Source organism: Aulonocara stuartgranti (genome assembly GCF_965226115.1).
Source record: "Aulonocara stuartgranti genome assembly, chromosome: 20".
NCBI lineage: Eukaryota > Metazoa > Chordata > Actinopteri > Cichliformes > Cichlidae > Aulonocara > Aulonocara stuartgranti.
In genome coordinates, this window is record NC_138956.1 from 5,096,705 (window position 1) to 5,114,199 (window position 17,495).

At 40.1% G+C, this 17,495-nt stretch overlaps 1 protein-coding gene across 4 annotated transcripts in view; it reads left to right on the top strand.

Moving 5' to 3' along the window:
- Positions 1-17,495, top strand: part of clstn1 (calsyntenin 1) — a 37,197-nt gene that overhangs the window by 10,326 nt on the left and 9,376 nt on the right. The window contains exons 2-12 of one of the 4 annotated variants that reach the window (XM_082517977.1): positions 6,162-6,284; positions 8,641-8,670; positions 10,258-10,453; positions 11,279-11,487; positions 12,183-12,332; positions 12,583-12,768; positions 12,856-13,104; positions 15,362-15,483; positions 15,628-15,790; positions 16,095-16,145; positions 17,094-17,251. In XM_082517977.1, the coding sequence (XP_082374103.1) occupies positions 6,162-6,284; positions 8,641-8,670; positions 10,258-10,453; positions 11,279-11,487; positions 12,183-12,332; positions 12,583-12,768; positions 12,856-13,104; positions 15,362-15,483; positions 15,628-15,790; positions 16,095-16,145; positions 17,094-17,251 (1,637 nt within the window). The remainder of the gene's footprint in view (positions 1-6,161; positions 6,285-8,640; positions 8,671-10,257; positions 10,454-11,278; positions 11,488-12,182; positions 12,333-12,582; positions 12,769-12,855; positions 13,105-15,361; positions 15,484-15,627; positions 15,791-16,094; positions 16,146-17,093; positions 17,252-17,495) is intronic. The other 3 variants (XM_082517979.1, XM_082517978.1, XM_082517980.1) reach the window with 3 other exon arrangements.

A 17,495-nucleotide genomic window follows, 5' to 3' on the forward strand; every position in this document is an offset into this window, starting at 1 on the left:
TTACCTGATAAGTCTGCACCACAGAATTTAAATGACACATTAAATGTGGTTAATGATGCACCATCCCTACTGTTTATTTCTCTAGGCATCTTAAAAATGAGCGTGTTTCTTTTCAGTCTGTCGCAGTGATAATGGGGCCAGATACTTTTTTTTTTTTTTTTTTTTTTTTAAAGAGCTTTATTTTGCATCCCGTTAAAAATGGATTTAACGTGAAACTACTTTGTTCCTTGTTGCTGTGACCTCTTTTGAGCCTTTTAACTCAGAGAGCATCTTGGCAGCTCCTGCGGGCAGTTATTTTATGACCAGGACTTAAAAACTTCATGTATAGAATCACCAGCCAGTAAATGCTTGAAGTTTGTTGACTTTGCTTAAAATTATGGGGAGGTTTTTGGGTTTTTTTTCAGTTTGATAGTTTGACATTACAGGTTTATGTACGGCTAAAATCAGAGTGGCGGCACAATCGAGATTTCTGGTGTGTTCCACTGGAGCACTTCAAGAAAAATCACATCATAATTCACGTATACTTGGTTACATTTATATGACAGTATTGAGTAGATGTATCACTGCACAGTTAGAACTGTGGTGGACCTCCTCTTTGCACTTGCGGCAGTGCAGCAAAACAATTGTAAATGTAATATAAAATTACTGAGGGGCTCTTTGGGAGAGAGGTGCAGCATATCCACTACTTTTGGTATCATAGAATATATTTATGATTACGGTTATTTAAGTGCTTTTTCTTTCTCTGTCTCCAATTTCGGCCTCCAGTTTTCTTTTCTGCTCTTTCACATGTGAAAAACTATTCTGATTAATTTTCAGTGATTTTGATGATCAAATAAAAATTCAGTTTAACAAATTTTAGGATTAGCTGCTTATCATTTTTAACATGGTCATTTTTGGCATTAAAAAATACAATTAAGATTAGTTGGTGGTTAATATAACTAGTGTAAATCTGATTTATTTTATTTGTTTTTTGCTAACACAAGACACAGTAAGGCCAGTTTCAGTTTAATGTTAATCACTCAGCTTTCCGCTGAATTATATGCTTTGATTTGTATGAAGACTTGAGTCTGCAGGTTATAATTGTGCTGGTTGGGCCTATGCACTGCATTAGATGGATTCATTTCCTGATTAAGTTAAATTAAAGAAATGGCACTCGTCCAGGTTGAAAATCCTCAGTGCTGCAGCAGCAGGCCTTTAACAGGCTGCCTTGTTTCAAAGGCCTTACTTCTAATCTCATCCCAAAGTCTCCCCCTTTTTTTTTTTCTTTTTTTTTTCTTTTTTATTAAAAGCAGCCAGTCCATCCCTTAAAACACATCTTCTCCCCTTATAATCAGCATATTATTATTATTATTATTATTATTATTATTATTATTATTAAGTAAGTAAATTATTCAGATTTGCTCATGTTCCTCTGTGTCAAATGTTGTCAAAGCACAACAAATGTTCTCACTACTCACTGCAGGCTTGATGAAGCGATCTTGTCAAAAAGGCTTTGTTGGCAATTTCATGCAATCCATGTGAGATTTCCCACTTTAAATAAAATAATGTTTTAGATTTGATTTCCTGGGAAGTGTCTGTTTGATTTGGGCTGTGTTTTTTGACAGCAGTACGGTAGCGGTAATCTGTCAAAGGTGTGCCATCTGTTTTCTCAGACATGTTAACATTTTTTCGCAGGCGTATACATCACTATTAATTATTTTTCATTAGTTTTGTGTTATACAAAAAGCATGCTTCAAACTAAAACTTATAGCACAATAGGTTTGCACAATTAGACAAACACATTTATAAGCTACAATATCTGTGAGTAACTCCAGCCAGTTAGAGTATTCACACAGGACGTCTTGAGGTGTCCTGTGGTGTCTGGCACCCTAGATTGTTGGCAGCAAAACCTTTTTGATTAGGGCAGGCGAAACGGATCAACGTAACATCTTTAGGAATCTCAGGACTCAAGGTTGCCCAAAAGAAGTAGCGTTGTCACATGGCAAGATGTTCCGTGCTATACACCTGTCTGTCTGAGAGTATTTTCTTCATCTACCTATTTTTATTTTCTTTTCTTTTTCTTGAGGGGAATGGAGGCATTCCACTTGGCATTTTTGCTGTCTCAGTGGGTTGTCTCCTTGAGAATAAAAGCCTGTACAGCTATACATAATTTAAATGGCTCATTGAAGCTATCATTTGGGGTTGGGCTCCATTCTGCACATCCTTTTTTCACTGATTTCCTTCTTTTACAGAGCAAAGACGGCATTCGGGGACGTCCTCTGTATCCTCAGTGTTGAATTTTAAAACCTCATTATATATCAGTAAAGATGTGGGTTGACCACCATTAGACTAGCTACCAGGTTTTTCCAAGGTTTTCTAGTCCTAGTAAGCATTATAGGCAGAGATCACCCTCACGAACTTCTGATGCACAAAACACATACACCTCTGTGAATATATCTCCAACTGGATCAATAGTTGCCAGTAGAAAAATGGTATCTGTCACCTAGCATTGATAAGTAAATGGGCATTGTGTTTAATATATTGGGGCAAATAACTCTTAACTAGTGCAATTCATTGCTATTCTATCTGAGAGATGTCCTGTTTGGTTCATCTCATGGGCAATCGTGGCTCAAGAGTTGAGAGTTCGCCTTGTAATCGGAAGGTTGCCGGTTCGAGCCCCGGCTTGGACAGTCTCAGTCGTTGTGTCCTTGGGCAAGACACTTCACCCGTTGCCTACTGGTGGTGGTCAGAGGGCCCGGTGGCGCCAGTGTGGCCCGGTGGCGCCAGTGTCCGGCAGCCTTGCCTCTGTCAGTGCGCCCCAGGGCAACTGTGGCTACAATGTAGCTTGTCATCACCAGTGTGTGACTGGGTGGATGACTGGATATGTAAAGTGCCATACAAATACAGGCAAGATTGCAGGTTTATACAAAACATTTCAGAGTCTTGGAGGATACTGCATGACCTCTTGCCATTTAGTATTAGTCCTGAAGGCCATAAAGGACTCGTGAACAAATGTGATCATGTGACCTAGCTCACAGTAAGTGTGAGTCTGAAGAAGCTAGAGCTGATTATTGTAGTACTGGTCTGTTCTGGCAATCTGTCTGAAGATATCCACTTCACTTCAGGGTCACGAGATGCAAAGACTATTCGTTAGGCTCGATCAAATCAAAAATTACTGGCAGGCAAAGCAGCGCCTTCAATCAAGGCACTGGTGTAAAGTTGTGTCAAATAAAATGTTTTTTATATTGTTAAAGACTCAATTTGAGTTAACATAGTGACGTTTAAACTCAGTTTGTTGTCATAGCTGTGCAGTATTTTTGTCCTTGCTAAGACTAGACTTGAGGTTATTACATATTGTACGGTTCAGACACACTTTTAACGGGTTATCAACTGTTTCATAATGATTATTTAATGTCACAGCCTGTATAAAGTGTATAATTGTTGTAAGTCATGATTGAAAATCCTTGCTTGGTAGATTGTGCCAAATTCCTTCGCTGTAAGGCTATCTAACTAATTTCTGGGTAATACTGCTAATGCTTGGTGATGCGTGTGTCGTACAAATCCCGTGCAAGTAGCTTGTAATTAATTTCCATTGATTGTGCAATAACTGAGAATTACACTTAATTATGCAATGACACAAATGCAATTCATTTGCTTCACTGAAATTGGATTTGGCAGGCTGTCACCAAATGTCATCTGAAAACATTTACATTGTGGGTTTTCTGTTTACATCTGTGGCTACTATTTAAAGCTCATAATGTAATTGTAGCCCAGACTCTCTTGGAGAACATCAGGCACCTTCCTATTAGTAAAGTAATTTCACTGCATGCCATATTGCAATTGCTATGTAACTGTAAAAAGTCAGGTAGGAAAAACATCTGAAAATGTGTGCGTTTTGTGTAAGTCTTAGTGGAACGACACACATTTATGAAGGTCTGGATATCCTTTGGGTCAGTTTGCTTACTAAAAGCGTTTCTGGAACAATTAGTTATCAGTTATTGAGTGTAAAAGTTTAACAATACACACATTCATGTGTACATTCGTGAGAATATCCGTGAACATTTTGAAGCACAGATCCGGTAATTAATCGTAAAGCTGTTTGTTGTCTTGTTAATGAATTTTGTGCATAGGATCAGCATTATCATGTGCAATTAATTGGTCGATTTTAAGATTTCTGTTCATGTAACCTTTTATCATTTTTTTTTCTTTGTTATTGATGTAAAGCAACCAGAAATGTAAAAATGCAATTTTGAGCTTTTAAACAAGGTGATTAAAGGAGAATATGGCTCATGAAATAATTATCATGCTGAGCTATAAGCGTATTTGAGTAACTGCCAGTTATGTTTAGTACTGTGCAAAGAGTGTTTGATTATAATTACAGTTTGATGTTATGCCAAAGTTTTTATATTGTGTGAAAAATGCCAAAGTGTGTGTGGACAGATACAAAGCATTGATAATGGACCCTCCCACTGTCTTTTCTTTAAATCCAGTTTGTGTCTGACACTCTCAAAATGGTCCTTTTAATAGCAAACCAGGCTTTTAGAGGCTATTATTTAAGCAGTTCAGCACTGCAATGTTTCCCTGCAGTGTTGTGATTAAAAGTGGAAAAAGCTCATGAAGCAGGTAATTGATGTTTAACTTGTTTGTGGAAAGTCTGTATCTGCCCTATTGCTTTTTGTCTCATCTTAGAAAATTGAATGTTACAGAAAAGGCTTATTTACATCCAACAGCAGCCTGAGGTCACTTCACGTGTGCTTTAACAGCTGTAGCATTCTTATCAATAAACCCCCCAAAAGTGCCTGTATTAACACTGGGAGTTTTTCTCATCTTATTGATTATTAAAAGAGATCACTCTCAATCCTACCTGTTATATAACTGGAAATGTTTCCTATTTGTGAGCCTCCTAATTATGCTGTGATCAATGATTTCCTGCCATTGATTGTTTAGGCTATTGCAGCACTTCATTGTTAGCAGGGATTAGATTGTTTCTATTCAAATTTACCATCTGAATAAGAACTGCGGTTGGTCGGGGTAGAGGCAGCGTGTCTGAACGGATTTCGGCAAGCTCTGTTTGTTTGTGTCATCACAGTATAAAAAGTAGAGCTGTTATATAATATTTTCTTAATGTGATATTATGCCTGAACTAAAGCTACAATTCCAAAATGCAGTGAATCAGCGTCAGAGCGATTTGGACGTATTTATGTGTTGTTGTGCCTCGTCTGGTTACCTTTTCGACCGTATCTGTCCCCCACGGCGTGCTGTCAGCCAGCGTCAGCGTCACCTTTGCAGATCAGTAGCACAGGAATACCGCCCTCCCTCGCATTCTGAAGTGCTCGCATATTGGCTGTAAGAGAACTGTATCTCCCCGCATCAGCGCCATGTTCTGCACCATCCCAAATATGTCACTCACTGCAGCTTTTTACTGCAGCCGCCAGCTACAGCCGAGTCCCGTCTGCAGCTGGGCTTCGTCTCAGGCCGATGAGCACGCAGTGATGTAAACGGCTCGACTGCCGCTCCAAAAACTGGCCTGAAAGTCTTTATCACCCCTGAATCTACTGTCAGGACAAATTAACTCATGCAAACTGTGGATCATGCTTTGTAACTTGTACATCTTAAAACTGAAGCTATAGAAGGATGTTCAATACAGGGTTTTTATTAGTGATGAATATTGATATTATTGATATTCCTATGCATTTGTCATCAGTTTTAACCCTTTAAATCCTGAACCAAAAATTCTTTTATTTTTAATTGAAGCTTGTGAGATTAATTTTTCCTCGCTGATGCTGTCTGAAAAATGTGCCAGTATTGATACACATGCTTGGCGGCACATCAGTGTTGGACCTGCTCCTTCCTTCTGTAAACAATGCATGTTCTCATTCCTTCAGGGCTCATGGTTGCCAGTTGCTGTTGTATGTGATCTTTTCTTGTTTTGTGTTGCTTCTAATGTCGTTTCTAAAAATACCATTAAAAGCATCCAAAACCTCATTAAAAATGTATTTAAGCTTCACTGGTGAGGGGAAAGAAAAGTCAGGCCAGCAATGAGATCACACACACACAGTGTCAGTTTGTTATTCAGCATTGGTGAGAGGAAAAACAAGTTGCCAGCTCGATTGTGGACAGATATTTAGTGTTTTTACTTTTTACATACTCTTACATTTTCTGTCTCGCTCTCCCTCTGACAGTTAATAAGCACAAACCATGGATTGAGACAACGTACCATGGGATCGTAACAGAAAATGACGACAAAGTTCTTCTGGACCCTCCTCTGATTGCACTGGACAAAGATGCTCCTCTACGCTACGCAGGTGAGAGAGAGCGTTTAATGCTGCTGCATCTGTTCCTTAACAAGAATTCTTCTTTTCGCACCAAATTACAGAAAACATCCACTAATTAGTTTGTACCTTTTGAGCTTTGTGACATTATCAAGTATTATGGATGCAGGAAAAACTGCAGGAATAGTTTATAGACTTGAAGAAGAAAAAGAGTCCATCCACTTGCTAAAATCTTATTCTTCTTGATAAATGAAATAGAATAAAGCTTGTTTAACACTTGATTCTTTAAAAAATTACATCTATGTCATGGTTAATGTGTGGAGGTCTCTTTCCCTGCAGGGTGTCTCATTATACATTGCTCGTAATTCTTTCTGTGATACAGGTTGTAATCTTAGATTAGCTATGCACACGGATACAAATCAAAGCAGTGAGTCTGCAGTGAAGAAAGAAGACAGTAACTGTCAGGTCTTAATTGTCAGCTCACTCTTGAATAAGTTCTGCTAACACATTTCTGCACATTAGTTTTTTATGACTTGCCTGCCATACTGATGTACAGTTTCTTACCATATCCTCCAGGCTGAACCTTTTGATATTCAGATCAAAAACTTTTTTCAAGTTTTTTTTCCCCCCCTCCCTCTCTCCCACTGTAGAGGCACAATTAGTGTGCTTTATGTACCAAGGCAGCATTAGCTCTGGGGTTTTTAATCACATCAGGCTTGACTTTGGCCATGATTCAAAGCACCACAGCACTGGAAATGGTTTCCCACCATCTCACATCACATGAGTTGTGTGATCTCTTGTCTGCGGCTCTCTTCACACTCGGTGCTCTCACCAGGCTTTATATGACTATTTTAATCACAGATTACTCCCCCTGATTTAGAATGTGAGGCTTTAGCATCCACGTGCACGCCACAGGACATGCCAAATGTAATCTTCTTGACAAAGTTATGTGAAATTTCTCCTGAGCTGATTGGCTTGGCAGCTTTTTAAGGTGGACAACTGCACCAAGAGAGCCATGATTAGAGTAATATGCCCAACTCTCTGCATGATGTTTGTCTCCCTTCACATAAAAATTGTTTTGAATGCAGAGCTTTGGGGAGGGGAGTCCTGTTTGTTTCAGCTCTTTTGATGAGCAGGCCTTTTGCGATTGGACTGTGTGTCCTTGTGAACTTGCTCTTTTGAGACAGAGCAAGCAGTCCGGCTTCACGTGGCAGCAGGGGTGACCTACTCTGTCATGCAGCCTCCTTTTTAGTCGGTTCTTCTGTGCCAGCAAGCAGGGTTCACTTTAAGCCAGCCTGCAGATCATTCAGAAGCCCAATCCCAGGTTCTTAAGTCAGTCTGAGGAACAGAAGCTTCACCACGAACGAGGAGTTGCTATATAAGTTGTCTGTAAGGCTGATTCGCTGTGGGACGGGCAGGGTAATTGGAACTGAAATGGCTGAGACTAAAGCCTTTGAACACAAGCTCAGTGCTCATGGATGACTGTGTTGTAACACAAGTGTGAAACACAAAGCAAGAATGGCCCACCCACCAGATCTGGTTATTTCATTCCCTGAGAAGTAATAGACAAGGCGAAAGGAGGAAGAATCTTGTTTCTGCCACACAGCTCCTGGAAAATGGGTTAAGATATTAACCTTTTGTGAGTGTGTGAATGTATTGAGAACATTACTCACTGTATTTAATTAGTACTAGGCAGGCTGAGGATAAATGTTTAACTATCCTTGTGATTGCTGACCTGATCCGAACTGAGAGGCCTGTGAGATAAATGAAAAGCTAAGGAAATCCTAAACTCCTGATGTGAGCTGGTCGTTAGAAGCGTGTTAAACTCAGCAGCCACAGTGCCGACTGCATGTCAGACTTTAGCAGCACCTCCATCCATCCACTATACCAGCTTGCACTGGCTAATGTGAAATCCATTTCTAATTGTTCAGTAGGTACAAACAAAGGCCCAGCTCACCTGTTAAAGAGATTGAAAACGTCAGCTAAGCAACAAAAGAAGTTGTCGTTTTGTTTTTCCTAAGCTACTTTATCTTCATGTCTTAAAGTTTAATATATAAAATATATTAAAAAATGAATGAAAATGGTAAATGTGACGCTTTGAGAAATATGATTTCAATGTGACGGGACTGACTTTCCACACTTGTCTAAAACGGACTGTCTAAACTATCCTCTAATTATATATTCTTTTTCTTTTTTAACTTGTTTAGTACTTGTTTACTCTGGTGTAGCCCTTATTCCCCACTCGCAGTATGTTTTTTGTTTCTCTGAGGGAGGTATTGTAAGCCTTTAGCTAGCGTGTATTATCTTCCTGTCCTCTGTGTGTGTTATCTCTCAGCTTCTAACTCTTCTCTGAACTGATCTGGGTTTATCTTGTCTCCCTTCCTTGTAGAGAGTTTTGAGGTGACCCTCACTGAAGAAGGTGATCTTGGGCTCTTTCTTCTGCCTTGTGCTTACTTGTTACTATTAACCCACTAACGCTAAAACCAGCATCCACACTTTTACACAGAAACTCCTCGTGCTCATGCTCTGTAAACTCCCCATTTGGTTTTCTTGACCTTGCGTTTTATTTTCTCACCCTGAAGTTTTTGCCGTTCCAACAGCTGGATGAAAAGTGTGATGTGGGGGCTGACTGTTCTTAGAAATATCTATGCATGAGACATCCATTGCAGTTTGCAGACCCTAACAGTTTTTCAGCTGTCAGCAGGAAACAGAAGCCGCTTTAAAATAACACAACAACAAAAAACAGGAGTTCTGAGTCTCTTTGCCGTTTTGTCCAATTCGGTCCTTTTAATTCCCCGGGAAAAAAAAAGAAAGGGGGGGGGAAGCAGAAGGCTAAAGCAATTTTCTACACAACTCCAATTTAAAAGTCTGTGTAGGATTATTTTATAACCTCTTTAACATGCGGCAATTGGAGCAGAAATTGAAACTCTAATTGGTATTTTAAGAAGCTGAACCTTAAAGTGTAACCATCTTAAAGGCACCGAGCATGCTCTGTTGTGGCCGTTAATGACCTCGTGATAGCTGCACAATTCCAGTGACTCCTGTGAACCTTTCTGACATTTTAAGTCTTCACGTGAGATTGCTGAGATTGTTAACTAATGCAAACTCTCTCTGCTGCAAAGTTTCTGTTATCGCATCTTTGCCTCAGTGGATCTCTTGATTTCTAATTCTCCACCACTAACCTCTACCATTAGCATGGCTGCAGTTGTCATTTGATGTGGATGTCAAGCAAGTTGATATTTCTAACCCCAGTTCTCATCCAGTACTTTTGTTTTTGTTTGAAAACTGTTTTTGTACTGGTTTAGTTCTCTATGATTTCATGGTTTTCTTTTCAGTTCATTTTGCAGTAGTTTTGGGTCAGAGGCAAAATTACACAGGAAGACTTTTCTCAAATTGTGCCAAAATATTAAGCGTTGTCTGGGCTTTTTTTCCCCCTTTTCTTTTCTTTTGCAGACATTTAAGCCAGGATGGCTGAATCTCAATGGTCTCTATTGTTAAGGATTTCAATTTTTGTTCCTATAATTTGTGTTATATATTGTTTGTCTCATGAGATAGGATGTAACGTTTTTGTTTTTTTTATTCTCAACAAATATACTGTGCTCTATATGCTTACTTTTAAACTTTGTTTCATGACTTACTTTTTTAATATCTTAAGTACTCCTGTGAAATGCCTGTCCACATTTTTTCAGTTTCTGCCTGCATGACTGGATGCAATGTTTTCAAGTGGCTTGGAAAATACACTCTCTGTACTGATACGTAATGTCACCCACCCCCAAACTACTCACCCACACGGGCTTCCTCCACAGACCCCACGCACCTCAATCTACAAGTCCCTGGCTCCCAAAACCTGTGGCTGACTTTGATTTGATTTTGTTTATTTTTGAGGCGTTTAATTAATTTGTTTTGTGGTTAATATAATTGCTTAATCGCTTCATTAGACGTTTAAATTTCACAGCGGTCACCAGTTATTCTGAGCAAGCTCTGTTTTGGCTCTTAACATGTTCAGGTGAGATTTGCGGCTTCAGGATCCACGGGCAGAATGTCCCTTTTGAGGCAGTGGTCCTGGACAAGTCCACTGGAGAGGGGGTTATCAGGGCAAAGGACAAGCTGGACTGTGAGCTGCAGAAGGAGCACACCTTCACCATCCAAGCCTACGACTGTGGAGAGGGTCCTGATGGTGCCAACATGAAGAAGTCTCATAAGTGAGTTAACCCCTGCACTAAAAGTGTTGCACAATTATCTTTGAGCACATTTTCTTTGAGATAAAATGTTTTTAACTATCTAAAAAAAATATGACAGAGCAGTGGGAAGCCTCAGATTTTGGCTCACAGTGATCACTTGTTCATACGCTACTATAAAGGAATACAAAAAGAAAAATCATTTTAGGTCTCCTAAGTAAAAAAATCCTGATTGTGGTTCAAATGCATCATCAAATCTGATGCATTTGCCCTGACGAATGGGTTATGAAAGAAAAGCAGAGCAAGCACACAAGTGTGCAAATATAAATATGTGGTTTTGGCGTAAAATCAAAAGCTGCGTTTTGTTAAGTCTTTATGCTGATTGTGGGAACTGTCAAGGGAATCCTTTCCCGAATGAGCCGTGTAATTATCCATGAACATTTGGTGACATGAATGCACATCTGGATTGTGAGGATTTCCAATCTTGAATGAATGGAATAAGGGTCATGATTAGATGGTTATTTGATTTGTCTGTCAACAGAAAATTAAGCTGCACCTTTTCAAAAAAACAAAAAAGATCAGTAGTGATGAAGTAATGATTACAAATAGAGTCGACTCAACACAAGAAGATTATTCTTTCCATCTGCAGTAATCAAGCAAAAGCCAGGCCAGGGCTTAAAGTCAAGAATTTATTTTATTTTAACCACTCCAGGATTTGAGATCAGTCTTAGTTATCCATGAATGAGGATGATCATGTAAGGTCTCATTTTCATAATAAAATAACATAAATAAATAAACCATCGACTATCCAACTGATAAAGTGTCCTAACTTGAATATCTCTCTATCAGGGCCACTGTCCACATCCAGGTGAACGACATCAACGAGTATTCACCAGTGTTCAAGGAGAAGTCCTACAAAGCCACCGTCATCGAGGGAAAGAAGTACGACAGCATCCTGAAGGTGGAGGCGGTGGATGCCGACTGCTCGTTCCAGTTTAGCCAAATCTGCAACTACGAGATTGTGACCCCTGATGTGCCCTTCACCATCGACAAGGATGGTACGGATGTTCACATAGCGCCTTTGTCTTTGTGCCCACTGGAAAAAAGCCGCAGCCCACGCCCAAGACTCATGAGTGCAATGACACGCTTCACAGTGCCTGTTGATTAGTTTAAATGATGATGCTGCAGGGCCGTCATTCAAAATTCAGCACAAACTTGTCGGTTTGCAAGACAATGACGGCGTTCTTTGAACATCACCGAGCTGGTCAGTGATTAGTGCCGGATTTTAAGAGGATTTCTTTTTATCTTTAACAAAAAATAAATAGAAAAAGTCAAGACCCAGTTTTCAAACTCTGACGATTATAATGCCTAACTAAAAAAATAAATAAGGATGGGTGATAATATGAGGAGATCAGTGAGAACCGGTCATGTGACACTTTAATTTCACTTTAATTGTGAGACTCTGCATACACAAAAGCTTTGAAAATAACTCTCAGTACAGCGTCTCAATTCAAAATGTTATGAATCCTAAGAGTGGTCCATCAGTTTGTTTGGCTTGTCGATAAATCCCTTTTGTTTTGTTTTTTAAATAGTCTTTACTCTATAATTCTGTTTGAAACGCTTAATGTTTTAGTGCTTTGAGGATTTCTACACCTACCGATACCTCTGCCAATTTTAGCACAGCCACAGCTTTGAAGTTAAAGAATGGTCCTTCTATTAAAATTACATTTTCCCCCCCACCTGCTCTGTTCAGGCTTTATCAAGAACACAGAAAAACTGAGCTATGGCAAAGAGCGCATGTATAAACTGACCGTGACCGCCTACGACTGCGGAAAGAACCGAGCCTCTGAGGACGTGCTGGTGAAGATCAGCGTCAAGCCCACCTGCAAGCCCAGCTGGCAAGGTATGAAAGCTCTCCTCCTTTGTTGTAGCTCGTCAGCCATCACTGTTAAGTTGTGTCTTTTGTGTTGAATGTAAATGATCACTGACGCAGTCCAAACAGGCTGAGAAGGATAATTGAACTCCTTTAAACTATAAGGCCTCATTCAAGCTCAAAAGAAGAGGAATACTTCTTAATGAGTGATTAGTATTAAAAAGGCTTTTAATTAAATAACATCTTTTAATGCTTTTTACTCTCTCTGCTTCTTTTTCAGGCTTCAATAAGAGGATTGAATACGAGCCTGGCACTGGTAGTTTGGCCCTCTTCCCCAGCATGCACTTGGAGACCTGTGATGAGCCAATCACGTCCATCCGGGCCAGTATTGAACTGGAAACCAACCATATTGGAAAGGGCTGTGATCGTGACACCTACTCTGAGAAGTCTCTGCATAAGTTGTGTGGTAAGGAACTGGAAATGGTCCTTGTCAGTAGTTGTTTTATAACTCTGTGAGCCACATACAAGTAAGTATACCATCTTTCTTTATTAGGAGCCAGCTCCGGCACTGTGGAGCTCCTTCCTGCTCCCAGCAGCTCTGCTAACTGGACCGTAGGGCTGCCAACCGATAACGGCCACGACAGCGATCAGGTGTTTGAATTTAATGGCACCCAGGCCATCAAGGTTCCTAATGGTATGGTGAGCACCAGCCTGAAGGACCCCTTCACCATTTCTGTGTGGATGAGACACGGCCCTGGGGCCCACGAGAAGGAGACAATCCTCTGCAACTCTGACAAAACGGGTAGGAGTCACAGCTTATTGTGAATAAAATAAACATGCGTATTTAAAGGCTCCAACTATTATTCAACTGTTAAAAAGGGGGGAAAAAGATAACTGACTCACTGTATAGATTAAATCTTCCTGTCAGTCCACTTTAATTGAAGATTTAGCTTTATAATAAGATACACCCTGGAAAGGTTGCCAGTCTGTCCAGGATGTACTCTGGACACATAGAGACACTCAATCATTCTCATTCACATTCACACCTATGGGCAATTTAGATTCAACAATTAACCTAACCCCGCTAACTGCATGACTGTGGGAGAAAGCCAGTGTACCCCGAGAAAACCCATGCAAACTCCATACAGTGGAATTGAGCCTTCTTGCTGTAAGGCTACAGTGCCACCTTGATGTCCCTATTGCTGTAATTCCAGTAAAATCATGCTAATAGCCACAAAAGTTTAATTATATATGCTAGACCATTATATATAAACCACCTATCAAAAGGCAAAAATGCCTTGTTTTTAGCATATAAATGACATGCACTACCCAATTTTCACCTTTCCTAATGTAATAAAGTGCATCCATTCGCCAGTGGCATGATAAGATTAAATAATACTGTAATGCTGGCATGAAATATTAATAAAAATCTTGGAACAGAAGGTTTGAAGAGTTCTGTAGGACAGAGCGTCTTGTTTCATACATATAATAAGCATGGCACATGGACTCATTAATCTCAAAACTGTGCTGTTAAAATATCTGGCGGATACTGATTATTGGTGCACATATGGTGTCTGAAGAGATCCTCTGATTAAAAAAAAAAAAAAACAACAACAAAAAAACCCTACCATTGAAACTTCAGGCTATAATCAGTGTTTGTGCTCAGCTGGTGGTCTAACACATGGAAACGTGATTCCTTTTTAATTTCTTTCTCACATCCCGCTGAGCGCTTGCTGACCTTTCCATTTTGACAGTAGTTGTAAATTTTCTCCATGGTCACAAGCTCCTTGATCTTACGGACTGTAAAGTCTCTGCCGTGGCCAGTGACGGGGAGCCAGTTCATCAGCTTCGGCCCAGCTGCTTATATAAGGAGGATTACATCAGGGCTGTGGCCTGGACAGGAAGCTCCCATACCCATGAGATCATGGGTCATTTGTGACCTTTGTTCAGCAGAGTCTGGAACAGAAAGACGAATCTCATTTTGCTTTAGCTTTACAGAACCACGTAAAACTGAAATGTATTTTCATCATTTAAACCATATTTTAAAATTTTTATTTGCTTCATGTTAATGATAAATTGACTGTTTCTTATATGGTGTTTTTCTACTCTGCATGGGCACTTTTTCTAACGTAGACCATTCACAACTGCATTCATGCAAGCACTTGCATCTAACGCGCACACTACAATCAATATATTAGGAACAACCTACGGTTCAGTATCTTGCCCAAGGATACTTTGGCATGCAGAGCAGTGAGGGACTGAACCACCTAACTTCTGATTAGTAGATGACCTGGTCTGCCTCCTTAGCTACAACCACCTTTGTGTCAGTTTGATGGTGTATTAATAAGTGTTAATTGGTTACCAAAAAACAACAACCTTCCCATAAAGGTTAAATCTTTCAGAATCAGATACAAGGAGAGGATGCCCACTCTGTGAGAGACTATGTGGGCAAATAGTTCAGCGTTTTAAGAGTGATTGTGAAGACGCAAAAAAAAAAGCATAATCTATGTATCCATGAATCAGGGTATTTAAGGACCATCCATTTCTATCAGCACACTCATTGTACTTATGTTTTAGATGTATGGCTACATACATACATATGAGGGCACCATTAATGCTAAATGTTCACAGGTATTGCGTCAGTCTGTAAAATCCCATCCAGGCATTGTTTTCTGTTTTCTCCTGAGGTTTTGCTAATTCCAGTAAGGCGTTGCTAAACCACACTGTGCATATTACAGCCACATAGCGATTTTTTTTTAATAGAGAGAGGCTGCTAAAAGGGCCTGTATTCAGTCCACACCTTCTCAACACTTAGTGTTCTGACAGATTACAGATTTCGACACTGAGCTGGAGCACAAGAGTTCAGTTTTACCTGGAGAATCATCACGAAAACACATTTGTTATGGTTTCTTAAGAAGATTGTGATATTTTCCACAAATACATTGCTACACATTTCCATGGATAGTCAGATATTTAATTTATCCCACAAGGGAAATTGTTGAATATTTTAGAGTTACAGTTTCTCATCCTGATCTCTTCTGTCGTTTTCTTCTCTGCAGAGATGAACAGACACCATTACTCGCTCTACGTCCACAACTGCAGGCTGATCTTTCTCCTACGCCAGGAGCCATCTGAGGCAGAGAACTATAAACCCGCAGAGTTTCACTGGAAGCTCGACCAGGTCTGCTGCTTCCAAAACTCAACTTTGTGCCAGTGCACAGCATGAGGCGGCACATAAAGTTAAAAATAATAATAAAAACCAGGTTTCAGTGTACTGCAGAGTCTAGATTTCAGGTTTTCACTCGTCCTGCTGTCATCTTTCCAGGTGTGTGACAAAGAGTGGCATCACTATGTGCTTAATGTGGAGTTCCCCACTGTTTCTGTATTTGTGGATGGGACTACCTTTGAGCCCTTCCTGGTTACAGAGGACTACCCACTGCACGCCTCCAAGATAGAAACTCAGCTCACGATTGGTGCCTGCTGGCAAGGTAAACAGTGTAACTGATTTTTGGAGAGCTCTCTTTTTTGACATTTATATCATTTATATGCATTGTATTGAAACACAAGTTCTTCTTTTGTGTGTTTGATACTCTATTAGAAAGAGTTAAAACTGTGTTCATGCTAGATGACATAAACTACCTTGTATAAACTGTTACTTTATATTCAGCCAATGGCGTATTAACTCTTTGTAATATTAATGACGTGACCTCGTATGTAGCATCTGAATCTCTCCTCCAGATCCTCAACCTTCCTCCCTGTCTCTTCCTGCTCTCTTGTTTCTGTCCTTTACAGAAAACTCAGGACATGACAATGACACTGAGACAGTCTCTGAGCCCAGTTCAGGTTGCTCACGTCTTTCCCTTACTACTCAGATATGTCCATGTGTCCACAATGTCCCACCATGCTAATTGCATCCTCATTCCATTAAGACTAGAATGATTCCTACCCATTCTAGATGCAAAAATAATTTGTTTTGTTGCAGTATTGATGTTCAGTGGCGCCTGACTCCCATGTATTTTATTTTCTCTTCTAACTGCAAAAGCTATGCAGTTGGGTTTTTTTCTCATTTTCCCCTTATTTGTTTATTTTTTCCCCCAGCATTTGATACACCAGCAGATCGCAAATAAATCTATAACGAGTCAAGAGTCCGATCCAGCTGCAGCCTTTTAGCCATGCTGGCTTTTCTTTCAGAGCTTGACCTTGAGGCTGGAAGCAGTAACTCCTCTGTATCACATAACAAACCTGCAGCAGAAGCGCGCACACACACATCAGTGGATGAATACGCGACCTTGAGATGTAGTTTGTCGCTGACTCCGCAGTGGTGCAGACTAATGCTCATTATGATGTAGCTGGAAGACAGGAGTGGCGTACCTCTCTCGAAATGTCAACTCCAAATTTCAGATCATGAGCATTTTGCGGCCCTCAAGATGGCTCTGTTATTTTGTGAAAATGAGGTGACTAAAGAGGATTAATTCATCATTATCTTACGCAATCCCTTTGAGTTTCTTTTTTTTTTCCCTGTTGGTGTCATTTCTTTTCCCACAGTAAGCCGTTCACCCTTTTAATGCAAGCGTTGCATGCTGCCGCTGGCGTGCATAAGCTCATCAATCATTTGCCTGTCTTGCTCTTTGGGCTTCGGGCCTTTTGAAGGGCACACATACTAACTTGCATGAACTCCATTCACGCCAGCTTTGTACAGTGCGACAGCATGCTTGAAGCTCCAGCTCAGAAAAGGTGAAGCCTGTGAAATCTACCCCCTAAATAACTTCTATGTGTTGTCTTGGAAACCAGGTGGAAATGCTCGAATGGCGCAGTTTTTCCGCGGTAACCTAGCGGGGCTGATTATCCGCACCGGCAAGCTGGAGAACAAGAAGGTGATCGACTGTTTGTACACGTGCAAAGAAGGACTGGACGTGCAGCTGCCTGAGGAGGTAGCTTCAGCTATCAAGGTGAGGAGGCAAAGAAAGCTTTGAGTTTGTGAAGTGAATCTTTTTTATATCATTTGACAGCTCGCTCAAGTAATGAACTGTGGTTCGTAACATCCAACCAAATAAAAATAAAAAAAAAAAAACAATTTTTAATTTTAAACCTGCAACTTTTGGAGAATATTTACCTCAAAAGTTGCATTTTTGCTGAATGAATTACTTTAAGTGGTTCTCCAGGACTGATGCTGGAAAGGATTGTTTATGTTTG